Source organism: Budorcas taxicolor, chromosome 14 (assembly GCF_023091745.1).
Source record: "Budorcas taxicolor isolate Tak-1 chromosome 14, Takin1.1, whole genome shotgun sequence".
In the NCBI taxonomy this organism is placed as follows: Eukaryota; Metazoa; Chordata; class Mammalia; order Artiodactyla; family Bovidae; genus Budorcas; species Budorcas taxicolor.
This window is the reverse complement of record NC_068923.1, coordinates 22,019,603-22,046,550: the sequence shown is the minus strand read 5'-3', so window position 1 is coordinate 22,046,550 and position 26,948 is coordinate 22,019,603. Positions and strand designations below refer to the sequence as shown.

The 26,948-nt window shown below is 39.6% G+C and overlaps 1 protein-coding gene across 1 annotated transcript in view; it reads left to right on the top strand.

The window, feature by feature from the left end:
- Nucleotides 1–25,832, top strand: part of PHF20L1 (PHD finger protein 20 like 1) — a 67,365-nt gene extending 41,533 nt beyond the window's left edge. Inside the window, exons 13-21 of the mRNA XM_052651516.1 lie at nucleotides 4,183–4,239; nucleotides 5,444–5,551; nucleotides 14,593–14,757; nucleotides 18,322–18,503; nucleotides 19,485–19,584; nucleotides 20,884–21,079; nucleotides 22,531–22,897; nucleotides 24,166–24,328; nucleotides 25,690–25,832. Coding sequence (XP_052507476.1) covers nucleotides 4,183–4,239; nucleotides 5,444–5,551; nucleotides 14,593–14,757; nucleotides 18,322–18,503; nucleotides 19,485–19,584; nucleotides 20,884–21,079; nucleotides 22,531–22,897; nucleotides 24,166–24,328; nucleotides 25,690–25,832 — 1,481 coding nt within the window. The remainder of the gene's footprint in view (nucleotides 1–4,182; nucleotides 4,240–5,443; nucleotides 5,552–14,592; nucleotides 14,758–18,321; nucleotides 18,504–19,484; nucleotides 19,585–20,883; nucleotides 21,080–22,530; nucleotides 22,898–24,165; nucleotides 24,329–25,689) is intronic.
- The last annotated feature ends 1,116 nt before the right edge of the window (nucleotides 25,833–26,948 follow it).

The window sequence follows — 26,948 nt, the reverse complement described above, 5'->3', positions numbered from 1 at the left end:
TTGAATGTATTTGAATGTGGGGTTGGGAGGGATTGTTTCTCTTAACCTCTTTTAATTTTTTATTTTTTGAGGGAAATAATAGAATTGAAGTTGTGTTCTAATTGGACACCTTTTGATTAAAACTTTGTGAACCTGTCTGACTTGCATGGAAATTCTCAGTGGTCTGCGCGCTTTTTTTCTCTTAACATTTTTGTTAGCTGCTCTCAAAAACGGTTTGCAGTGTTTGTAGGCCTTCTCTCTGCACCCCAAGTTTTCTTCCATCTGAAGTCAGAGTACCAAGAGTTTTTGTTCTGTTTGACCTTATTTTTTTTTCATGTTTACTTGGTTCATTTCCATCTTAATTATAAAAGTAAGCTTTGTTACTGTTGAGTTTTAAAACTTCTGTAGAAAACATTATTTCCCAGAGCTTGTATCAAAGACATTTTCTGGGGTGTTTTTTCCAAATTGAAATTCTTGGAGTATTTAGAATGACTGAGGATATTAGTCCTTAACTGTGGAATAGTTTAACAGAGTTTTACTTTTTCTTGTGGGAGATTATGTTCTCACTGCTGAGTTTGGAAGTCAAGATAAAGAACTGATGATACTATGCAGATTATGCAGTTATTATATACACCTGTTCTCAATAGGTTAACACTTGCTCTTAGTTATTTTCTAGTAGAGATAATGAACTTACGCTAATCTTCTACATTCTTCTACTGGGAAGCATGCGTGCAATGTGACTATAAACAAGATTAAAAATACCTTGCTGCCCGCATTACAACAATACCAGTCATTGGTGCCCTTGTAAAACTTGGTGCCGTTGCTCTTATTTTTTTTTTCAGAATGCTTTATCTAACAGAGTCCATCAGTTTTAGGTAAGGATAGAGTCTTAGTTCTATTATTATTAGTTCTGTTGCTAACTGGGGATGTTGGCTGGTTTTCTTATTTATCTCCTGGATGTCCATATGACAATTACTGAATTACTCTGACCTCTTTAAGGAGTTTAAATCTGGAAGCTCAATGTATGAAAGGATGGGCCAACAATCAAACTGAGTCGCTGAGTCGCCTGTGCCCGGTGCTGTGCAGGCATCGCATCTTAAATGTTTGGTGGTTAGTCCATCATCTTACACCAACTTCACATTTATTTTCTGAAAGCCTTTTTGTTTTAGGGTGGCTTTCAGTTTTTTTTTCCCAGAATTGTACAAAACCAAACCAAACCACAACCAGAGACTCCTTAATCTACTTCCACCCCCACACCAAATGTTCATGGTTTATTCAAAGCCTGGGGTTTCCATGGAGAGTCTCAGGGATAGCCTCTTTTTTTTTTTTTTTTTTTTTTGCCGGAAAAATCAGATATTTAGCACACTGAAGAAACCACTCTGCATTATGGGGCTTTCCGTGACATGAAAGCAGATACGGCTCAGAGATCTGTCTCTCTTGCTTTAATCTGGATAGCTCCATTTGTTTTTTATCGTGTTTTTTGTTTGGCCAGGGGTAGGGGTGGGGTTGTAATATATATTGGCCATTATATAGTATTTTGTTTGAAAAAGTTCTGTTGATAAAATTTAGTTTACAAATCACTGTTCTGTTAACTAATAACCTAGTACTGTGGTTCCCAGATTCTGCTGCATGGTGAAATAAAGACAACGTAGAGAGCGTCTCGTAAAATGACATTTGTTCTTTTATGGAATTCTTAAATCTATTTTAAAATCTATTTGTGCATGAGTGTTTTTAAAAGTCCTGTCATTATTGCCTATAGGAATATTTACTTTAATATCCTTGTTTAAATGTTGACAAGCTTTTCTCAGTTCCCTAGTTTTACTTTTGAAATTTTATAGTTGAGAAATATAGAAACCAACACAATGTTGAAAAGCAGTTTTCTTCCAATTAAAAAAAAAAAAAAGAAATATGAAGGTTTGGGACCCCCCAGAACATGTGAAAACAGTCTAGAACGGATCCTCCTGAAAGCACTCTGATATTATAATTTCTGTATCTGTTCTGCTGTGCTGACCTGTGTTCCAGAGCTGAGGGTCAGGACAGTGTTGTCTTCCAAGTGCCTGAGGGATCCCACACATTCCAGCCAGAAAAGGCATCCCTGAAAGGCTGTTCCTTTCATTTGAATCACCCCAGGTGCTTCCCAGGTGACTCAGTGGGTAAAGAACCTGACTGCTACGCAGGAGATGCAGGAGTAGCAGGTTTGATCCCTGGGTCTGGAAGAACCCTTGGAGAAAGGCATGGCAATCCACTCCAGTATTCTTACCTGGAGAGTCCCGTGGACAGAAAGACACCTGGAGGTCTGTGTCCATAGGGCTGCAGAGAGTTGACAAGGCCAGTGACTGAACACGCAGGCGCAACATGCAGGTGGCGCCAGTGGCAAAGAACCCACCGGCCATGCAGGAGACATAAGAGATGCAGGGTTGATCCCTGGGTCAGGACGATCCCCTGGAGTAGGAGACGCCAGCCCACTCCAGTATTCCTCTCTGGAGAATTCCATGGACAGAGGAGCCTGGTGTGCTCCTGTCTGTGGGGTTGCAAAGAGTCGGACATGCCTGAAGTGGCTTAGCTTGCACGCAGGGGATTCTGGACGTGTTCCACCTTTCACACTGGAGACTCAGTGCTCCCAGAGATGAGGGCCCTACAGGGGCAAAAATCATAGTCAAGGGTTGCTTCTGGTGTATCTCTACCATCACTTAAGATTTAGAATGCAAATCTCTTATTGTTTCTGTCGTAAATGCCCTGTCATTGTCAAGAATACTGCATTAAATTTTTGAAAATTTCATGGTGTGGTGCAGTCATTGTTAGTAAGCAGTGATTAGTGAAAGGAAATGAGGCATTTGTTCAACGGTCTTGATAATAAGGGAATTTAATCTCATTTCTCTTTGATGTTCTTTTCATATTTTGGTCATAAGAAATCTTTTTATCAGGGAGATTACCAATATTTTTATTGAATTTGAAACAATTATTAGCACCTCATTAATATTTAGTTCAAGTTGAGTGGTATATTTAAATTTTTGTTGTGTTTTATTTAATTTATGTAAATTATTTAAAGTAAGGTGAATCAAATGCTAGCTTTTTTCATACCTTATTGGAGTGATTTAAAAGTCAAAGAACTCATAAATGATAATATTAGAGCATAATTTAATAGACTGAAATTGTATTTAAGCGTACTAGAGTCTTTTTCTTAGATTAACCCTGGACACAGATAAGATATTAGCATTGGAAATAGCTGAATATGAGTTCAGAAGCTTGGTTTAGTGTGTGTTTTGTCAGCAACACAGTTATTGAAGTGTACTATTGGTTTAAGAATGTATTTTGGACTATTAGATTATAATACCTAAGTGCCATTAAGTTGAATATTTTTTGTGTGTTAATAAGCCTTTATATCTTACATTTGGATAAAGACCAAAAATGATTTATAGAATAATTCTGTTTTGGCTTTTCTCGTTACCTAATAACACATTCGATGGAGTTCAGAGGTATTCATTTGTTCTAGGCAACAGAGGTTAAATATTAGTTTAAAAAATTTGTGCATATTGTTGAAAACCAGTATAATTTAATATGAAATTTGATATTTCATTTGGGTGATGGGAATAGCATTTTGTCATAATTGTCACAGGAGCAGAAATGTTACATGGACCTACTGCTGGAGTGCATTCCAGCATTTCCTGGGTTGCCAAAGGCTGTGGTGCCAGACTTAATCTTAACTGATTGCCCAGTGCATTCACCCTAACATTTTTTTATGTTTAGACCCACATTTATGCTATTTCTAGAAATGATGCAGTCTCAAATTACTCCGCCATAATGGAGAAAAGTGAAAAAAAGCACTTATTATTTATCAGACACTAATCATTTTACAAATTTTGACTCACGTAGTGCTGATAACAGTAGTAGGTAGATACTCTTATTCGTATTTGGCAGATAAGGAAACTGAAGCACAGAGAGATTAAATGATTTCCTCGAGACTGTGCAGCTAATAGATGGTGGAACTAGGAATCTAATCTGAATAGTCTGAAGAACCAAACATCATCCTTATTTCTTTGAAGTAAGAAATACCACTTCTTTGTTACTAGTTCAGGCAATAATGTAGACCTTTAGGGGAAAAGAGTCTTGGTAGAGTTTTGTGAGCAATTGTAATTTCAAACATTGTCCCATACTCTTAACCTTTTCTGACTAAACTTACGTATTTTTCCCCTAAACCTGCAGGAATATCGAAAATGGAAAAAAAAGTGAAATTGGAAGAAAAAAGCTCAACTGCATTTGGTATGAACAGAAAGTAATCTTTAAGCAAAAGACTGTAGATGGCTTGGCAGTGGGAGGACGTAGTCTGTCCCTTACTTTTTACCTGTTAGTGCTCCTGTAGGTGTAAGTGATCCTCTGTTTTAGTGTTTATTAGTTTATTCACCTCCAAATATGTTGTTTCTTAATACATGTCTTGTAGTAGTATGTGTATTTTTTTGTCAACGAACCCTAAGGCTTTCTCTGAGAACTTGATGTTTTTGAACATCTTTGAAATTATGACTGTTTAAAAATATGGTGCCATTTAATATTGTTGATCCTTAGAGAATGGATGGTAAATTAAAATAGCCTTTTTTCCCCAGCCATTTTTTTTGTGCTTTCTTTATAAAAAGATACTAAATTTTCTGCTGTCTTTTCTGTCTTCTGTGCTATCATGACTGTAAGTTTTGGAATAATGGATAATAGTCTTAAATATTCTACAAATTAGCTCCCTGGAGCTTGAGTTACTCAGAGTTGGTTCAGTGTGGTTGATAAGCTGTGGGCTAAACCTTTCTGAGTTGGACAATAGTTGAATATATGTGATGAGTTAATTTTAAATAAAGTATTCTAGGATACTGTTTTAACATCTGTTCATTTTCTTTAAAGTGCATATGATTGAGAAAAAAAATATTTTAAAATTTTAAGACAAAATTTAGTTTAATGAGTTAAGTTTTTACTTCTTTGTGCTTTTTATCTTCATTCTTATATACGTGGAAAATATTGAAAGACTGAAGGAATTATTTGTGAATTTGACTTAGTTTTTAAAATATTTTTCCAAAAGAAAAAAGTTCAAGTCTTTTTAATCTTCTAATACATTTTCTTGTTAAATTTTGTGTGGAAATGCTGAGTCTCCTCAGTCAAGTTTTTCTTAAATTGTGGAGTATATTTCTTGCCACATCAGGAAACTGAGTTACATTACTCATTTAAGAATTTTAACTACTGTCTGTGTTAACTTTAAGGTGTCAGGAGTTGGGATTTCTCAACACTGCTAATGAAGATTCCCTCTTATAGCCCAATAAGCTAATCAGGAGTTCCAGACTCATGACAGGAACAGTTTAATTGAATCCGTCCACTCTGGGCAGGTGACTGGAATAGCTGATTAAACCATAAATGCTGCCTTTAGGTTAACCACAAAGGAACACCTCGGGATCAGTCATGATTACTAATTGACTCCCTTTTTGTCATTTAGGTAAGAGAAAAGAAAAGGATAAAGAAAGAAAAGAGAAGAGGGACAAAGATCACTACAAACCAAAGCAGAAGAAGAAGAAGAAAAAGAAAAAGAAATCTAAGCAGCATGGTAAGTACAGTCCTTACTCAGTATCTGGGGTATTAGTTCCCAGCAGTTACCAAAATCCACAGATGCTCCAGTTTCTTGTATCAAATGGCATGGTGTAGTCAGCCTTTCATACTTGTAGGCTCTACATACATCTGTGGAAATAAAAACTGATCTGCAGTTGGCTAAATCCACAGTTGCAAAACCTGTGGATACAGAAGGCTGACTCTACGCTAAAATGGTGATTCCCATTTTTTAATATTCTAAGGTTCTTTTAGCTTTCCTCTTTTACAAAGTAGAGGTAGGACAGTATTCCCATGTTCTTAAGAGCTGAGCAGTTCGTCTAGTAGCCTTCCTTTGTCTTGCCTGTTTAGCTACAGTCAGTAAGTTAAGTGGTCTGTAAATTAGTCCTCGCAACGACTAGAGTCTTTCATTGCCAGCATTATGGTGGACTAGGTACCCTGAACAAGTACCCCTCCGTGAAGGAATTTCTCTCAATCTCGAATTTAAGGTCCTTTGAATTAGCTTTCCAGAAGTGAGGGAAAATATTTTTAGAAAAGCTTGGAGAAAAAACAAATGATTTTTCTAACAATAGCATGTCACTAAATAGTCATTAAAGCAAAAATCATTCTTAGAGATAGGTTACCATATAGTGATAAAGGTTGAGTTCACTTTACATTTTTCTAAGTTTTATCACTGAATAACATCATCATATCTTTCTTAGTAATTAATTAACACAACCCAGAAGTGTCTGTAAGGATAAGAAAGATGGCAGCTGTGTAGTTGATCCAACAGACCTGTCCAGGACACTGAACTCAGCAGCTGCAGAGTAGACAGCTTTTTCAAATAGACTCAGATAAAATGGACCATGGGATGCAACTTTAAGCAAGCCTCAACACATTTTAAGGGCTTTCCTGTTGGCTCAGACGGTGAAGAGTCTGCCTGTAATGCAGGAGACCCAGATTTGATCCCTGGCTTGGGAAGATCCCCTGGAGAAGGGAATGGCTACCAACTCCAATATTATTGCCTGGAGAGTTATCTTAAAATCACTATTGAAAAGACAAAAAGCTCTATATGTTTAGAAATCAAGCAAAATATTTTTAAATAATTCATGGATGAAAGAACAATGCCAAAGGGAAAATAAGATATTAAGAACCTGGCAGGTGATGAAAATATTATACATGTATCAACACTTGAAAATGTAGTTAAGATTGCACTTGCGAGAAGAATATTGCCATACATGCTTATAAAAGAAAAGAATGCTCAAAGTCAGCTAAGCCTCCAGCTTAAGAGGTTAGAAAAGATTAAGCCCAGAAAAAGTAGAAGTGAACATGAATAATAAACATATGAACAGAAATTAATGAACTAAAAAAAAAGGTAGGAAGAAATGAAAAATGCCAAAATTAAATGATGACACCTAATTTTAGACTTCTGGCCCCTAGAACTGAGAGAATAAACTTCTGTTATTTCTGTCCACCAGTTTTGTGGTAATTTGTTGGGGGCAGCTCTGGGAAACTGATACAACTCCAAATTCAGTTTGTTATTATTGTTGTTTAGGCACTCAGTTGTATCCAACTCTTTTGGGACCCCATGGACTGTAGCCCACCAGGCTCTTCTGTTCATAGCATTTCCCAGGCAAGAATATTGGAGTGGGTTGCCATTTCCTCCTTCAGGGGGTCTTCCCCATCCAGGGATTGAACCCAGGTCTTCTGCATTGGCAAGTGGGTTCTTTACCACTGAACCACCTGGGAATCCCCAAAATTTATTTTAATTGATTTAAATAGCTTTGCTCTCAAAATCAGAAGAGAACAGTATGGGAAAGGGCAGTCACAGGCCGTTCTTATTTGTGGACAAAGAGGCAAAACACATGGAATTAAATCTAGCAGGATGTTTAAAAATATGACCATATAGGATTGGAATGCAAAGTGGTTTGACATTAGAAAATGAATTAATGAAATTCACCACAGTAACATAGTTTCAATAAATGTAGAAAAACCATTTGATGCATCCATGTGTACTTACATTAAAAAATAAAAAATTTTGAATAGCAGATTGTAAAACTTTATTTAGAAACATAAAGAAAGCCTAAGTAATCGGGAAATGACTCATATTCATGGGGTAGTAGATTACTGTTGAAAAGGTGCCACTTGAAATAAATGTATAGATTCATTGCTGATTCTGAACTTAACATGGAAGAGTAAAGAGCCAAGAATGAGATAGTCACTCTTGAAGAAGAATAAGGAGAGTTACTATTCAGTTATCAAAGCAGGGAGGTATTTTGAAGGAATAGAATGTGTTAAGAACAGAATAATCCAAAGCAGATCATACATATTTCAAAACTTAGTTTGTTCAAAGCTGACCTCTTAGTTTGGTAGGTAACTAATTGGTATTAGAATAATTTATAATCCATATAGTGACAGTAAAACTGGACTCCAGCCTTGCACCATGTACAACAATCAGACTGATACTGATGAGACTTCCTATGTGAAAGACAAAACTATAGAACTTTGAAAGTACAGAAAGTCATCTTTGTGCTCTTTGGGCAGAAATTTCTAAATGAAGAATGCTAACCCAAAAGAAAAGGTTGAAAATGTGACTAGACTGAAATGAACTTTGGTTCATCAAAAGCCTTACAGAGAGAGTAAAAAAACAACACAAACCATAAGAAAATAATCATAACAGAAATACCTGACAGAGTATTAGTATTCAGAATGTATTTAAAGCCCTTACAGATCAAAAAGAGAAAGAAAACCCAGTAGGAAAATGGACAAAAGAGTTTAATAGGTATTTCACAGAAGTGGAAACCTGAAAGTGGTTATATAAGACAGTGCACACTCTTAGGCGAAGCTGCCTAATGTAACTTGCAGAACCTAGTGAAATCTATTTCCTCTCTGCCATATTGGCAGAAATTACGAGGTGAAAGGTATCAGATGTGCCGAGGAGGTGGAGGCAGTGGTACAACCACCATGGTAAAGCCGCGATGTTTTTCTAATGAGAGTGGAGTTGACCTCAAATTCCGAACTAAACTCACACGGTCTGTCAGGAGACATGTGCAAGAATGTTGATGGCAGCACTAGCACTGGCCTGGGTCCTCCTGTCTTTCAGTGGGATCTGTGTCACTGTGTAAAATAAAGGGATGATACCCGTTGGAATTGCATGAATAAAATGGATAAACTAAAAATCAAGTCACAGAGGAAAACATGTTCAGTTTTACAATTTCATTTATGTAAACATCTAAAAGTTGTAAAACTAAGCAGTATATTTTTTAGAGATTCCAATGTATGTAGCAAAAGCATAAAGGAAAGCAGGAGAATGATAAATAGAAATTCAGAATTAGTGTTGCCTGTGAGGTAGAGAAAGGACTTTTCAGTTCACATTGAAGGTGGCACAAAGGAACCTTCCAAAAGTGACAGTGATGCTCTCTCAGAGTACATGGTGGCTATCTGAGCATTTTGTAGTATTTACCGGCTTTATGTCATACTCATTTCCCCCCCATATGCATCAGACACTTAAACAAAAAACAGTTTCAGAAACTATGACGCCAATGAGGTACTTTCAGAATTTGTAATCATTGTTGGTAAATTCTTCAGATTTTAATTCTCTCTGTAGGTCAAAAATAGCATCTGATCTTCCCACAGAATATAAAGTTTCTGTATTCTCAAACTCTAAAGTAAATTTGAAGATGTGGGATCAAAATGGCATTGAAAAACTGTAACCCACTTCCCAGACACTCTGCCTTGCTCCTCAGCTTTTCTGTCTGACCCCACCCCTTCATAGACAGCTCTTTGGAAGTCATACCGGAGAGAACCAAAAATTAGGTGAACAGAAACCAGGAACCACAGATTCCTGTTTAGTGACTTCTCTCCTGTGATGATATATCAGAATGCAGGCATGACAAGTGTCACACTGCAGGCCAGATGCCAGATGAACTAGCTGAGGGTATTTGGCTGCCTTGGGTATTCCAGTGGAGACACCGAAGCGTCAGGGCAAAGCGTCAGGGCAGGAAGGGCCGTGCTTTTTTTAAGTCACCTTAATGTCGCGTCAGCAAACAGGACTGTTCCAGTACGCTGCAGCAGATGCAGAGTCTCCTGTACTGAAGCACCTGTGACAGTGGGGAACAGACAGCAAGGAGCAGCTGATGAAGAACAAAGTAAGAAGCAGGCCATACTTGGTAGCAGAGTGAGGGGTAGTGACTGCACGTGAGATTGCAGGAAGCGATGACTTAAAGAAAGGAGAATGGTTAGGATGAGTAAGTGAAAGTCGCTTAGTCATGTTCGACTTTTCCACTCCATGGACTGCAGCCTTCCAGGCTATCCTGTCCATACAATTCTCCAGGCAAGAATATTGGAGTGGGTTGCCATTTCCTTCTCCAGGGATGACTTAAGTCTTGGACAAGTTCAGAGAAAATTTGCATTTCAGACTTGTAGCCCACCATGACCCTATGGCGACACTGTTTATAAAGAGCCATGGAGTTTTCCTGATGGTTCAGCAGGTATAGATTTCGCCTGCTATGCAGGAAACATGGGTTTGATCCCTGGGTTGGGAAGATCCCCTAGAGCAGGAAATGGCAACCCACTCCAGTATTCTTGCCTGGCGAATCCCCATGGACAGAGGAGCCTAGTGACCTACAGCCCATAAAGAGTCAGACATGACTGAGCAACTAAGCACATATTAAAGAAATAAACCTTTTAAAAAAAAGGTTGCATGTTTTTTAATTAAAAAGAACCTTATATCTTTGCATTGTAAAATCAGATCTATAAATGAAAATCTTAACTTTGAAAACAGAGTCCTGGTAAAGACTAGCAATGCATAGGAGCATTGCTCTTTGTACACAGCAGGTGTTAGATCGGGTAATCACTAGCATCTTTGCAATTAATTATTACATTTGAGGAAAATTTATTCTGGGCTATTTAATTCATCTTGGAAATGACACTTTCCCCCAGGTGATTAAATTAGAAGAGTGTTCTTTAAACTTAAATAGGGGGTTTTAAATAACTTTGAAATTTTAAGGACATCTTAAATTTTAAAGAATTCACATTATTACTGCATGCGTTCCTAATAGATGTATTTTAGTCTGCAATTACTACCATCAAGGAGTTTAAAAAATTCTTTTCCTTTTACCACTCAGTGCAGTTTGGCATATTCTGTGATGCTTATTATGTACCAGATACTAAGCATTTTACGTATACTAGTTCATTTAATCCCCACATTAACCTTTCATGGTGGGGCCTGTTAGCCCCATTTTATAAACAGTTAACTAAAACAGAAAGATAAAAGAGAGTTGTCCAAGCTCACATGGCTAGTAAGTGGAGAAAAGCAGATTGAAACCCAGGCAGTCTAGCTTCTGAGTCTTAATTTTCATGCTGTGTTGTTAATTTTGACCTCCTTGCCTTAAATATTGTTTTCTAGGCTATGCATTCTTCCTTTCTTGTGTCTGTTAACATACTAAGCCCTTAGTAGTTATCTGTTAGTTTAAATGAAGCTATGGAAAATAGTAGTTAAACGATCCTTTATAATTATTCCATACAACTGTGGGTTGACAGATGTTTTGATTACCAGAATTAGTTTACATAATATAAAGTTAACATTGTGTTCAGTCCGTGTGTGTGAGAAATGGCTATGTTGGGATTTTATTTGAGTGACATCTTTGCCAGTGGTTAACTTTGTTATTTTAAGCAAATTGCTTCATCTCCTTGTCTTTTATGTATCTGTAAATATGGGGAAACTGAAGACATAACAGAGGTTTAAGAGAACTAGAATGAGAAATGCAAAGAGAATCCAAAGTATTATATAGTAAAAACAAAGATTCCCTTCTAGGTGTTTGTAAGTAAGCATTTATGTTGGGAGTGGTAAGGAGTAGGCATAAATATCTACCGTGATGTGTTCTGTGTGTGGTAAAAGTGATACAAAATAAATTCTACTTGGTGAAGCTTTATGAAGAAGATGACATTTGCTCTAACCCTGAAACATAGCAGTAGACTTCTATTCGTAATAGCCATAGGGCATGAGAGTGGGGAATACAGGTTCGGTGTAGAATGCTAGGGCTTCCCAGGTGGCGCTAGTGGCCAAGAACCCACCTGCCAGAGACTTTAGGAGATGTAAGAGACCTGGGTCCGATCTCTGGGTTGGAAAGATCACCCTGGAGGAGGGCATGGCAACCTGCTCTGGAATGCTTGCTTGGAGAATCCCATGGACAGAGGAGCCCAGTAGGCTACAGTGCACAGGGTCACAAAGAGTCAGACATAACTGAAGCGACTTAACATGCATCCATGTAGAATGCTAGGAAACTTTATTTTTGTTCAGTGCGAATATACTGTACAGAGATTAAATGTCCTCCATGTTTTATTTTTAATACCAAATTGAGATTTCTACCATTATTTTTACACTGAACAAATACTTCCCTTTTCTCTGAGAGGGCCTTGTAATATGTAATCAGTAAAAGGGCAGCTTTTGAGAGCTGATTGTGCAAGTTTACATCCTGATTGTGACATTTAGAGCTTAAGTTATTTAAATTCTATACACTTCAGTTTCCTTGTGTGTAAAATGGTGATGATAGTTTCTGCTATGTAGATTCATTGTTAGGATGTCATAAGGTGATTGTTATGAAGTACTCAGTACCTGGCTAGCATTTAGTAGATCCCCTTCACATTTCCACACCTGTGCTCAAGTAAGGCGATGCTGGCAGCTTTGCAGTTCCAGGGAAGCTCTGAGGGATGACTCTGAGGTCTGGCAGTGTGAGCATAGTCTGGGAGCATCCCACTGCTGAATGACATTGGGCGTGAGGCCCGAGAGAAGTGGTTTTAAAAGCTTCCCAGTGTGTATCAGATGCAAAATCCGCTAATAACGCTTTTTTAGTTAAGAGTAAGGCTTCTGTAGTCAGACTGTCTGGGTTCGAATGTTGGCTTTGCCATTGATAGCTGTGTCTTCTTGGGCAACTGAACCTTTTCTGCCTGTTTTTCCATTTGTATAACAGCACTAACAGCAGTAGTTTTTTGTTGGAGAACTGTGAGGATTAAGAGTAGTTGGTACCCATAATACACTTAGGTCATGCTTGGCATGGCCCGTGCCATGGTGTTTAGGATGACCGCTGCTGCTGCCACACACTACTACCTAACAGTGAGTCAGAAACAACACACATTGATGATCTTAAGGTTCTGGAGGTCATACGTCCAAAATGGGTCTTAATGGGCTAAAACCAAGGTGTCAGGACTGCACTCCTCTCTGGAGGCTCTGGGGAGAATCCGTTTTCTTGCCTTTCCCAGATTCCAGAGGCCACCGCATGTCCTGGCTCATGTCCTGCCCCATCTTCAAAGCCAGTGGTGGCGGCTCAGGTCTTGTCTTAGTTTACATCCCTCTGACACTGACTCTTGCCTCCCTCTTAATTTTAGGGACCCTTGTGATTACGCTGGGCCAACCCAGATAGTTCGGGATAATCTCTTATTTTAAAGTCAGCTGATGACCAGCTTGATTCCATCAGCAGCCTTAATTCCCCTTAATTTCCCGTGTGATCCAGCATATCCACTCGTTCTAGGGATTGGGCCTTGGACATTTTAGGGGACTGTTATTCTTTCTCCCATAACCACCAACTGCAAATGGCTGAGACTCAGTGTGCACCAGCATTGGACTGTTCTCGTAAACATTGCTTTCCACTCTCTATGATTCTTCAGCCTTTTCTACCTCTCATTTATTCCTTCATCTGCATTAGTTACATCCTTTGCCTCACACTCAGTTGAGGAAATGGAAGCCATCAGATGAACACTGGCTCATCTCTTTTCCACCACATCTATGTACTTAGCTGAATATGTCCTCTCCTTTACCTCTGCCAAAATGGAAAACTGCCTGTCTTTTTATTCTTGAACCCTGGCATGTCTCCTGTGCACCCCCCCGCCCCCCACCCCCATCACCACCGCTACCGCATGTTTAGATTTGTATGGACAATGTGTAGGATCTTCCTTCTTTCAAAAGCCCCCTGCTGAACTCACATTTCGTTTCTGATTTCTCCACCTCCTATTTATGCTTCCGCTCCATCTCAGAACCCCAGTTTCAGCACCAAGTTGTTCAAGCAGAAACCTGGAAATTGCCCAAGATGGCGGCTCACAGCCCTCCGTCTCCAGTCTGCAGATCACTGCGTCTGCTTTCAAATGTCACCTCAGCCGCCATCCTCCCAGCCCAGCCTGCCAGCATTTCTTGTCTGGTCTGTACCACTGCCTCTGAACTGTGTCCCCACATCTGTTCATGCTCTCCGGACTCCCCCTCCATTCCACAACTTTAAAACACGAGTGTCACATCCTGCTCCTCCTTACAAACTTTGACTTTTGTTCCTTTAAAACCAAGAATAAAATCTTACCTTCAGTGTGGTCTAGCTCCTGTCACTCTGGCCTCGTTTCTTACCTCCCTCCCTCCCTCCCTCACTGTGTTCTGGCCACGGGCTTGTCCCGTCGTTCAGATGTGCCCAGTGTTCTGCTTAGTGGCCGCCCCATGTGCCTAGACTCACACCCTCTCCTGTCTTTGCCCCCTGACTGCACCCAACTCAGCCAGTCCTTCTGCACCACTCAGTCTAAGCTGAGAAAGACAGAACTTTGACTGATTTCTTTCTGGACCATTTAATGTAGTTCAGAGGTTTTCTGCTGAATTTATTGATTGAATTATCACTATGATAATTGACATGCTAGACATCATGAGAATCTCTTTATCAAAAAAAAGAAAAGCAAACAGTTAATTTCCATCTTCCACATCTTAACTTCAGACATAGCTGTGATTATGATGAAGAGAAAATGTAACTATAATCCTTGTTCACTTCTGGACTACTTAATAAGAGTTTGTGGATACCAGTTAGAACCTGGTGCTCCCTGCTGTGTAGACACTGCCTGGGGTGTATCTCCCAATGTTCTTGCCAAAGCCAGTTCATCAGATGCATGATGATCTAGCTGCTCATGGATGAGAAGAGAAAGTGGTGGCATGCTTGTTTATGTGTCGTAAAACATGACCTTCTCATTATTTTTGTAGTGACTCTTCTTGATTACTTGACACTTTATTAATATTTCTCTATGTATCTTATGTTGCAGACTATTCAGACTATGAAGACAGTTCCCTAGAATTTTTGGAAAGGTGCTCTTCTCCACTAACTCGATCTTCTGGGAGTTCTCTGGCTCTGCGAAGCATGTTTACGGAGAAAAATACAACATATCAGTACCCAAGGGCAATCTTGTCAGTTGATCTTAGTGGTGAAAGTATGTGTAACCATGTAATGCTTAAAACAAAGTCTTACGATTCTTAAATGTGTAACTGAGAACAGCGCATACTTGATCAGGTCCTGTCTGAGCAGGGCCCACAATTTAAAAAGTTACTCCATAAACCAATATGAAAATCTCAACATTAGAAATTTAGCTACTTTTAAAATGTATATGAAGTAGAACGAGCATTTCTACCTAACTGTAGGACAGGCGGTAAGGAAACAATTAGTGTCCACTGTGTACTGGTCTTCTGAGGGTGTTTTTACATGCACTATATTCTTCACTGCCAGCTTATAAAATAGATACTGTTACCCACACTGCACAAACAAGCAGAGGCTTATAGGTTAAGTAACTTATAGGGCTAATTAGCATTAGAATTAAAATTCAAACCAAGGTCTATCTTAACTCCAAAGAAAATGCTTTTTCTGCCAGATTTTTATCCTAGTCTTAAAAAGACACTTTGAATTCCAGATCACAGATACTTCTGTAACCAAAAGTCTGGAAATGTGGTCCAAGCAGTGATCGGAACACATTCAGGTGTTAGGCATATTGACAGAAAGCCAGTTAGGCGATGGCATGAGCCTTCGAGTTGGAAGGGCTCAGGTTCTCCTGCAAGTCCAGTCCCTGTGGTGGAGGGGGTGAGGACTCTCCTGCCAGTATGCTAAGCAGTGGGGAGAGAGACTCTTAACTATAGACATTGATAGCAGTGGCTTGAGACTGGAGCTCCAGCACAGTCAGGGAATGGAAGGTAAAGGATGGGGCTCCATCCTGTGTGAAATCCCAGGACTGTTTAGGGGGTCCCCTGTCTTCTTGAGTGCCCTGCGTGGCGGATGCCAGGTCATGTTTCTCTTTGGCACTGTTACCGCCTGCTCTCTTGCAGGCCTAACTCCCTTCTAGCTCACGATAGAGAAAAGTATCTTCTTCCCTTGACCCTAAATAAGCACTTAGCACTTGTGAGATTTTTAAAATCTCAAATCTAAGAAAAACAGGGGAGGGAGGACTAGGGAAAAGGTCCATCCCCTTTTCCCTTTTGGGCCAGTGGTTCTTAACCTTAGGTGTACATTATATTCATTGGTGTGAGGCTAAAATACCAGGTATTTTAGGTGCTGCAGCAGGGTAGAGGTCTGGGGGTTTTGGGAGGGCAGATCCTGGCAAGATAGCCCTGGTAGCTGGTGTTGAAAATCAGGTAACCCCCATCCTGTGAGTCATCAAGGTCTGATGGTTGCCTGTTTATGCAGAATGATGGAGAGTGGGGGATGGGCGAGTGGTGTGGACGGAACTAGAACAGGTGAGCCGGGCTAGAAGGAGTGTCCTGAGCGTTTCCTTGCTCTTCACGTGTTCAAGCTCTGAGCCCTGAGAAGGAAAGTGGGGAGGTTCTCAAATGCGAGGGTGCATCAGAACCAGCTAGAGAACTTCTTACACCTGATCTCTGGGCCTTACCCAGAGAATTTCTGGGTTCCAGCCAGTTCCCAGGTAGTGCTGACTTGGACAGCGCACTTGGGGACTATGTCTGGAAACAGGAGTGATAGTTCTGGGGGCAGCAGTGTGCTGGGGCCGCTTGGTTGGAGCTGTCATCAGGTGGTGGTCCAGTGCGAGAGGGAACCTGTACCTGCTTTTCTTACTTCCAACCCTGTGACCCATTTACTTAGCCTCCAGAATTCAGCCGAATATTGCTTTAATGCTTGTGAGTTAGTCAGACTGGATTTTCTGGCCAGTATATCAAATTTGCCTTCTAACACCATAAAGCCTGGCTGTTTTGGTTATACAAGCCCATATATAATTCCTTTTAAGGGTAATAGTGTTTAAATTAAATTCATTACTGTTATGATTGCCATCCGTTTAATACCACGTATGTGTGCAACAGTGTTTGAAACTGTTCATCTGTGTTCTAGTCTGTCATTTTGAAACATGAACTTGTGTTCAGGAAAGCCCAAGAGAAAAATAAAGATTTTGGATTTCAGTTAGGAAGAGTATGAATAAGTGAAATTTCTTACTCAGATTGCTAATATTAAAATACTTTATAATAGCTAATTGATTTACTTCTTGCTGCTTGAATGTTTTCTTGTATTTACCATTATCTTCATTTCTACTGACCTCACTCTCCAAGATGTCCCAAGATTCTAAGGAGAAAAAACATATGTTTTTCTATAAAACATTAACTTTTTATAAATCAGAAACAAAACATTCAAAAACATTGAGTCAGGGAAAAAATAGCCAAGATTGGAAGCTGATAAGGAAACTAAAGCATATGAAATATTTAGAATACAGATAGCATGAATTACTTGGTTTGAGTTCAGGCAGCTTACATCTGATCTGATTAAGTCTGAAAAGGAAATTTTCTCTACATCATGACTCCCTCCTCCCCACTTCCAGAAACATGCTGGAGTGGCTGTCATGTATATCAGGCTTCACTCTGAGCACTGGCTGCGGAGCAGTCAGCAGTGCAAAAGCCCTTGTTCTCCTGGACGCTTGACATGCTAGAAAGGGGAAGTGAATAAACAGCAGTGGAGGAGTGTCTGAGCACATGACTGCACGTTAGGGAGGTGAGGTGGAGAGGAAGGAGCCCTCTCTGCTCTGAGGATGGCCCCCATTTAGCAGCCTCGGGGCAGTGGGACGACTCAGGTTCCCCAGCATTTCTCCACCCACTCTCCGGCACACCTCTAGCATCCTGCCGTCATTTCTTTCCCTTTGTCATCACTCATGTGTTTCCTTATATTTGCCTCAGTTATTTTTCCGGAGTAGCCTGAGCTAAATGGCAGTCTTTGATTTGACCCTGTTACAAGAACAAACCTGAAACCTAGCACTTAAAGAGTCTTTGTAGTGGTCATCCATATAATCTAACTTCTGGGATGTACTTTTTTGCGGGGGGTGGGGGGATTTTATAAAAATGAAATTTAGAATGTTATTAAATTCCTCAGGGAACTCATAATCCCGATTTAAGAAATCCTGGTGAGATCCGTGAGTGCACGGGCTCTAGAATGAGGCTGTCCTGGCACGCAGTTGGCTTTACCACACGCTGGCTACACTGCCTGGCAGGTTGTGTCATATACAGAGTGCTTCATGTGGTCCCTGCTGTCTCTGAAGTGTACTGCTGGTTACTGTTACTGAGATTGTTAAAGAGTCGTATTGCTGTTAGCTCCTAGGCACGCTCTTTCACTTCCCTGAAGTGCTATTATCTGTATGGTGCAAATAATAAAACCTTTTTCTATGACCCGTTGCTGTGAGGATCAGAAGGGATAATGTTTGTGAAAGCATTTGAAGACTGCCTATTTTAATTATTAATATCCACTTTGGCCATCACTTCTATAAGCACCTGGACTAGAGGATACTTTCTGAGTCACTTGTAATGGTATTAACATAAGATGTAAAACAATCACAGTCACCCAAGCTTCAAAAATCATTTGTTTCATTGACTGGCAGCAAATATTCTGTTCCCATTCATCCATCCTCCCTGTCTAAATACTTAATAGCTTATATGCACTTCCCTTAGCACCTTTCTTTCTAGAAAATGACATAAAAATGGAAAAAGCAGTGCTGAGCGCACTTTTATGTATGTTCTAGACTTATCGGACATGGAATTCCTGGATGATTCTTCCACGGAGAGTTTGCTCCTCAGTGGGGATGAGTACAATCAGGACTTTGATTCAACGAATTTTGAAGAGTCTCAGGATGAAGATGATGCCCTTAATGAAATTGTGCGATGTATCTGTGAGCTGGACGAGGAGAATGGCTTCATGATTCAGGTGACCTGTGTTCCCTTCACAGGAATCAGTCGGTCCAGGTGCTCGGCATGTGCGTGGGGGCACCTGTGTTCTCTTTTTCCTCCCCGTCCTTTGGAAGATGGAGGTTTCTAGCTTGTCATTACATTTAAAGTACCAGTTTTAACGACTGTCAGGTCTCATCTTCAGATGAAGTGTAGTTTTCTTACCTGAGGACCTGTCTCCAGGGTGTTTATTTTGAGGTTTTCAAGCTAAGATTCTTTTCAAGAGCCATTAAAACGGCTAAGCTTCCACATTGAAGGGGAGACCATAGAACTGTTCTCCGGCTGGTCTGGATCCTGTTGTCTAGTAATTTATGTTATCTAGTCACCCTTTAAAGGGCAGATACTGAAACAGAGTTTCCACAGTGTCAAAGATTAAAGGAAAGCTTTGTTGCAGGGATTACCCTTACATATCACCTCTCCCTGTAGAAAAGGGATCTTTGAGACAAAGGAAAGCATAACCCGTGTTTCGTGATGACGTTTGGAAGATCTGGAGGTGTTAGTTCTAGAAACGAAGAAAGAGTAACTTCTGTCTTACTCTTCTTTTCCCCGCTTCCCAGTGGTTTTCTCAAATAAGGGAACTACAAGTTTGTAGGTTCACCACACAAGTAGTACTTCACAAGGTTGTTGCCTCACACACTGCTTCAAAGTTGCTTTTTTTCTTTTTTTAATTTCTCTACTTTAATAAGCAATTTTTAAGTTTTAAGGATGTGGGAAATAGGAGACATAGTTTTTGACTTACTTGTGATTAAGCCAGTTCACTAAAGCACATGTTAATGGGTGCAACAAGTTCCTGAAATAGTCTACTTGAAGTAAAGTAAAGCTCATGGTAAGTCATGACTCGCTTTTGTGACGTGGATTAAGAAGTGAGCGGGCCGAAGCCGCAGGAGGACTCAGCCAGCTAGCTGAAGAGAAGGGGCTTGTCTTGGTTCCCGGCAAGTGAAACGCAGTTGTCTTCCGGCAGTGTGAAGAGTGCCTGTGCTGGCAGCACAGCGTGTGCATGGGGCTGCTGGAGGAGAGCATCCCGGAGCAGTACCTCTGCTACATCTGCCGGGACCCCCCGGGTAAGCCTCCGTCCCTCCTGCGCTCACCGGTCCCACTGTACATCCGCTGCCTAACGTCCCACCTTCCGTGTCAGCTAGACATTGCTTCCTTGTTAAAACTTGAAAGTGTTTTTCACTGTTAAAAGTTTTATTTTCCACATCAGTTACTTAAAACAGCGTAAATTCATCAGCATAATTAACGCCTTACAGGAAGGACCGGGTTGCGGCTTTTTCCTGGAGAAGAACTCGCTCTTCAGTGTACTCCTGTGTGTTGATTTCTAAATAGGCTAATACATGGTTATTTGAATGGATTCATAGCCTGAACTCAGGCTCCTCCTGACGGGGTTTTGAACAAGCTTCTGGGGGTGCTGCATGACCTTGCAGTATAAGAGCAGGTGGGATGCCCAGGGACCACATCCGACCCCTTTGTTTCACTGACGGGGCAAGTAGGAGCCTGGGCCTCACGTGCCTTGTGCTCAAGATGGTTAGACTGGCGGCACCGGGAGGAGCTCCTGCACCTGCCTCCCCCGCACTTGGGCCTTCCTTGCTGCAGGTGCTCTTTGAGCAGCAGTGTCCTACATGTGGTGTGTGCTTCCAGTTCCCCAGCAGAACCCATGCAAGCATCTCAGATAAAGGCTGCTGCCTTTTCTTGTGTGTATCAGATGAATAACACAAAGAAGCAGGAGAGTTATTTAAACCTTCATGAATGTAGGCATTTGTTCATTCATTCATCTAGCAGCATTTATGGGATTCCTTCTGTTTGCCAGTCTCTGTGGTTAGAGGTAAGATGAGGTAAGAGGTAACCATGCCGTCCACTCGCTCACTGTATAGTAGAGGACACAGACATAGAAGCAGCTAATTGTAACTGGATATAGTCACTGTTGATAGTGAAGATATAGGATTATATCAGATTCAATAGATACAGAGCTCTTAAACATGAAGGAAGGGGTCCCTGTTTACTTAACTAGAATTCTATGTTTCATCCAGTTCAACTCCTTGTTTCTATCTAGCCCTTTCGACCTTTTTAGAGAACAGATGACAGATACGTAAAAAAATAAAAAGGTAGTCCTCTGCAGGTGTGACCTGCCACTGACCACATCCTTAATGGAGTTTATCCTCCTTACTGGGCAGGAAATCTGACGGTGGGAAGAACTCTAAACAGTGCCAACTCCTCGAAACATTAGCCTTGCTCGTCTTTGGAATTTGTTCTTAGTCCTAGAGCTTGCCTCACTCACTGAGTGATAGTGGTCTGGTAGCAGTTGAAGGGAAGTCTTTAGTGAATGGACTCTTTTGTCACTGTAATCTCAATTTCATCTACAGGTCAGAGATGGAGTGCAAAGTATCGCTACGATAAGGATTGGTTGAATAATGGGAGAATGTGTGGGTTATCGTTTTTAAAAGAAAATTACTCTCACCTCAATGCCAAAAAGATAGTTTCCACACACCATCTGCTTGCTGACGTCTATGGTGTTACAGAAGTCCTGCATGGGTTACAGCTGAAGATCGGAATACTCAAGTAAGTGAAGGGCGGCCAAGGGAGGGGCTCGGTTAGGTGTAAGTTTTAATTCAAGCTAAGTCAGTTGTTCTTTGTTTCCAACTAATTTTTACTGGAGTGTAGTTGCTTTACTGGCCAACTGGAACTGATCATGTCTTTGGTAGACTGCATGCATCCTGGTGTCAGGCACTTTGGTGTATCTTGTTTATGTCTGCCTTCCCTGACTAAGCCTTGAGTTCCTGGAAGGTCGGGATTGTGTCTTACTCATCATTTTATTCCTAGAGCTTAGTGGAGGGGTAAGTTCTCAGTAACAAATGAAATTTGCTTCTGTTGGATGTCATAAACCTGAAGATGAATTTCTTCATAAAAAAGTCATGCAAATGCTAAAACTCAAGAGGGAAACTAACTTATAAAGTTAGGCTTTAAAAAAAAATGTGGTTGTCCTTGACATCAGTATAAATTTCTGAACATGCGTAATTTCAGTAAAGATTTCCGCTGGACAAATTTTGCCTGATGCTTATAGGTTCTGTTTATGTTAATGTTTCTACTAATAGTAGTTATTATCACTAGCTAGTATTTATTGAAAGTCTACTAGGTCCCTGAAATTGTTGGTTTCTTATGATATTTCATTTAATCCTTACAATAATGACCTTACTGTGATAGCTGGGTGATCAAAGACAGAGGTTCTGTAACTTGTCCAAGCTCCTCCTGTAAGACAGAGCAGGACTCTACCCATGGGACTGTTGAGTTACAAGTCTAGCTGTCCTTCTACTGCGCCTTCTACTGTTGAAGAATTACAGTATTTTCTGGATATTAAATAATGAGAGGTCTAAAAGATAAAATTTATAGCTTCAGAAACAAGATTTGGATTTATGTCTTCAGATTGTCCTTCTTTTACTCACTATAGAATCTGAGGAAAGGATTCCTCTTTTACTTACTGCAGAATTTTAATTATTACAGAATCAATTGTGTAGTATCATGCTTGAGTGTTCAGTGAGGATGGTGGTAAAGACACATTATCTTGGACTGTTAGCACATAATTAGTACAAGCTCTTTGGAGGCCGCTTTGGCAGTACTTGTCAGAATTAAAATGTGCAGACATTTTCTAGCAATTCCATATCTAGAAATTGATCTAACTGATATCCCCACTAGTGTGCAAAGTTGCGTTCAACTCTTGTGACCCCATGGACTGCAGCCTGTCAGGCTTCTCTGTCCTTCACTATCTGCTGGAGTTTGCTCAGACTCACGTCCGTTGACTCAGTGATGCCATCCATCCGTCTCATCCTCTGTTGCCCCTTCTTCTCTTGCCCTGAATCTTTCCCAACGTCAGGGTCTTTTCCAGTGAGTTGGCCCTTTGCATCAGGTGCAAAGGTCCACATAAAAAAAAACAAAACTAAAAACAGCAACAACAAAAAACTCGTTACTACTCTTTTTTTTTCCCCCCTGAACTGTTTCTCCCAATTTGTTTTAAGGAATAAACATCATCCTGACCTTCGTCTTTGGGCTTGTTCGGGGAAGAAGAAAGATCAAGATCAAGTGGTTGCTGGGGTGGAGAAAAAAATAATGGTGCAAAACACAGTTAATGTAGAAGAAAAGAAGTATCACATACAGAACCACAAAGAACCACCTCGTTTACCCCTAAAAATGGAAGGAACTTATATAACAAGTGAGCACAGCTACCAAAAGCCACAAAGTTTTGGTCCAGACTGCAAATCTGTCGCAGACCCTGGGAGCTCAGATGATGATGATGTTAGTAGTTTTGAAGAAGAACAAGAATTTCACATGAGAGAGAAAAACCGTTTACGATATCCAGTAAAAGAAGATGGAAGGCCCGGAAAGGTATAAGTAGTTCATTTGTCTTTGCTTAGAAATACTATAGAACAGAGGAAATTTTCATGAAATAAGGCATACTAAATTCCCAGATTTTACTTACATTTCCAAGTTCATAAGTACCTTGTTAGGGTAAAGACATTCTTTGCTGTCTCTCCAAGAACACCACTGACCTTTTAAACATTTAATTATCCCCTAATTCAGAAATACAGTAATTCATTAAACTTTTTGCCTTAACGAAAGTTCTGATTCTATAAGTACACTTAGATGTCACTAAAAACCATGAACCGCATTTTTTCCCAGAGAACATCTATGTGTTAAAAACATGAAAGTGCATATGGGTGTGTATATATGGGTGTGTATATATTAATTGTGTTGTTTTGTACATGTTTCAGATAAGAAATGTCAGTCTGGTTGTCTTTTTAAACTTTAGCATATTTGTATATGTATATCAATCCCATTATGCAATAAGCTGAATTCTTATAGCTCTGTATATATTGAATATTTATAAACTTATTTCCTATTCACGACTTAGAGATCTCATGCCTTCATTGTTTTACTGATTTTCAGTTAGCAATACTGCTTTAAAATCAGTTCTTTATTTTTCTGGCCTCTTTTATCAAGTAAGTTCTATAAGTAAATACTTAACTGAATTTGAATAGCTTGTATTACATGAAATTTTGTGGTAAATTATTTGTCAAATTAATATTCATCTTACAAAGTGAGTTATTGCTGGTGAATCTGAGCTCAGACTTTGTGTGTGTGTTAAGCAGTCTGCACTTTTTAAATTTTTAAAGGATTTTTATCTTTCCCTCATCTCACTGATTTAGCTGCAATAGTAAGTTCTAGTGTGCAGTTAAGGACACTATACTGGCTTCTGCCAGCTTCCTTAATGTTTTTTCTTATTGCTTTTTGCCTTCACTCCACTTAAAACACAGTTTAGATTAATTGAGGAAGGGGTCAGTCTAAATTATCTGGGCTTCCTGGTTACCTATATAACTGGCTCCTTTATTTCTTTAGCAGGTTTGATTGAAGGCCTCCTACCCTGTGTAGCACTGGGCTAGGCATCGGGAAGAGACACAGCAGGCATGTCTGCTTTTTTAGGGCCATCAGGTGTAATTTAGTTACGTGCTTGTACTTCCTTTAAGAATATTCTGGGGGTCAGATTGGATTTTAACCTAGCCTCTTGGGTAATGAGGTTTTTAATGTATTTTTCCCTGTGTGACATGACATTACATTTCATCCAATTCTTTGTTTCCGTTGGTTCTTTGGAGAAGAATCCAGCTGAAAGGAATACAGTGTTTGTTTATAATGATAAAAAGAGCACTGAAGACCCGGGAGACTCGCATCTTCAGTGGCAGCTCAATCTCCTTACGCACATAGAGAACGTGCAGAAAGAAGTCACCAGCAGGATGGACCTCATCGAAAAGGAAGTTGACGGTAATTTAAGAAGGATCTGAAACACAGTTGCTGTAGTCTGTAAAGTGTTTTTTTTGTGTGTGCTTATGAATAACATGATGTTCCTTAAAGTCTTTTAAATTATGGGACAAAAACTGCAGACAGTGACCACACTGATGGAGCTTTATTGCTTCCTTAGCATTGTATTTAGCATATCTGACAGTTAGGGTATTTGATGGCTATTTTAGGGATTTTTCTTTTTTAAGATAGGTACTTATGAAATAGTGTCCATCTGCCAGGCTCAGTGTATACCACATGTGGGATATTTATTAATTTCACTGAACTGTGTTTTCTTTGAAAGTCAGCATTAGGACTTTAAGCATATTTGAAATATTGGGGAAAACATTTTGTTTTCACTTTGGTCAGTGTTTTTTAAGTGAAATTAACAACAAAAAAGAACTCCTGCTAGGTTAAGTGGGTAAACTTTTAGTTCACATATACGTTTTCAGATGTTTTTCTTCTGTATTTTTAATTTCATTACACAGGAACCCTAAGGAGTAGACAGGGAAAATATCCTCATTTTATAGTTGAGAAAATAAGAGTAATTGAGATTACTCGATTTCAGATCTAGTGTTTTTCCTGTGCTTTTTGACTCCCATCTTTAAACTCATAGATTGTATTTCCCACCCCCCTTTTTATTTGCAAAAGCATGCACTACTTTCACCCCCCATTAAGTTAGTGTTCCTACTGCTTTGTTTTTCCCTGTGAAAAGAGGAAATGGAAACCCACTTCAGAAGCATCCTCCATTTGGTTATAAGCTAGCTGTAGAGTTAGTTTAGTTTTAAGTAGATTTTTAAAGAAGAAAAAATTGCAACTTGATGCCATTTTCCATTATTAATAAAAAGGATAAAATGTAACTAATTGCATTCTGCCTAGATTTCTAGTATGTTTGCATTTTTTAAAAGTACTGGTTCAAGAGGACACTAAGAAGTTTCCACCTCCTTTTTTTTGTTAAAAAGAACTTATGGACTAAAAAAGGTTAGGGTAGCTGAGTTTCATTTAAAATGGAAATGATAAGCTTAAATTAATAGTAATCTTGAGCAGGTACGGGGGACGTTGTTTTCTGTTCTAGAAGCGAGTAAAAGAAGACACTCAAAATGAAGTTATTTTATATCTATAAAGGGGGAAATTACCTAAAATAATGACAGGTAAAACAACAGATAAAGGTTACCAGGATGGGCTGAGGGACAGAGGATGCTTAATGGCTCAGAGGTGGCTTGTGGCTTTCTAGAGAAAGGGAAGCGAACTGTTTCTGCATCATTTTTTCAGCCTTCTCATTATACCATTTTCTGACTGTGTTTTCAGTTGCCATGTAAATGTGTGTGTTCTCTTCTCTCTTTTAGTTCTGGAAAGCTGGCTTGATTTCACAGGGGAGTTGGAGCCACCCGATCCTCTTGCAAGGCTGCCCCAGCTTAAACGCCACATCAAACAACTCCTAATTGACATGGGCAAAGTACAGCAGATAGCCACTGTCTGCTCTGTATGATGGCTGAACACGTGATGCAAAGAATGGGGCTCTGTTCAGTCGACTCGCTTTTATTATCCACATGGCTGCTAAGTGGATAGTTTAAAAGCTTAGTGATGTTTGGTCATTTACTGATTTGTGACATCAATAGGATGGCACCTTGGAAAGGAAAGTGAAGAACAACTTTATCAGGGAAGCTAATATTAAAAAACATTCATGAGCTAGATACAAATGACAATGTGCCATATGCCCAGGGTCAGTGGAGGTAGATTAGAATCTATGCTGAGGGAATCAGATTGGCAGGATTTTTGAGTAGTTGCTAACATGAAACACAAGATACCTGTAGGAAGAAATACGGTGCATTCATACAGTTCTTAGTAGAAAGATCTATGTTTATAAACCAGCATTTGGCCAAAACCAAAATTGTAGAGGAGATTTAAATTGTGGAGAGTTCTGTAAGGTTGTTGTAAGAACTGTCTTCTCTGCAGTTGATCCAGCTGCACTGAAGTCCAGAGTATTTAAACTTTTATGGGATCATGAACTGTTTCTTAGGTGATGAATGTCCTTAACCAGAAAACTGACAGTAGAAGTCTCACTTCCGAGGAGAATAGCTGTGGCACCCTTACTTCATTATGAATATATTTTAAAAACAGTGAAATAATTGGAATCCATTGCTGACATTATAAACTCATTGTAAAAAACAGAATGGCTCGCGGAATTGTCAGTGTGCCAAATAATGATACTGCTGGAAAGAGAGATTTAAATAACTGTGGGAGTTCTCTCACCCAAGTCTTACATAATGCCATCAGTCCATCAGAGACGCGTCTATCCCGTATACTATATATAGAATATATATAGTCAGAGTTCAGCATTCAGGTTTCAACATACAGTTTGAGCCTGAGTGTGCTTGATATTTGCCTTCAGAAAAAAAAAAGTAAATAACCTCAGCTGGGATGAGGAGTGACAAAAATAACAAAACAATTTGTGGCTGTGGATTTTTTTTTAAACTGCTGGTAGTGGAATACTGGAAAAGCTTCATTTCTGAAGAAGAATTTTATTTTTAAAAAATACATAAGGCACTCAAAACTTGTAGCTTTGATCACAAATGGACAGATTTCTGAAACCAAAGGCAACTAA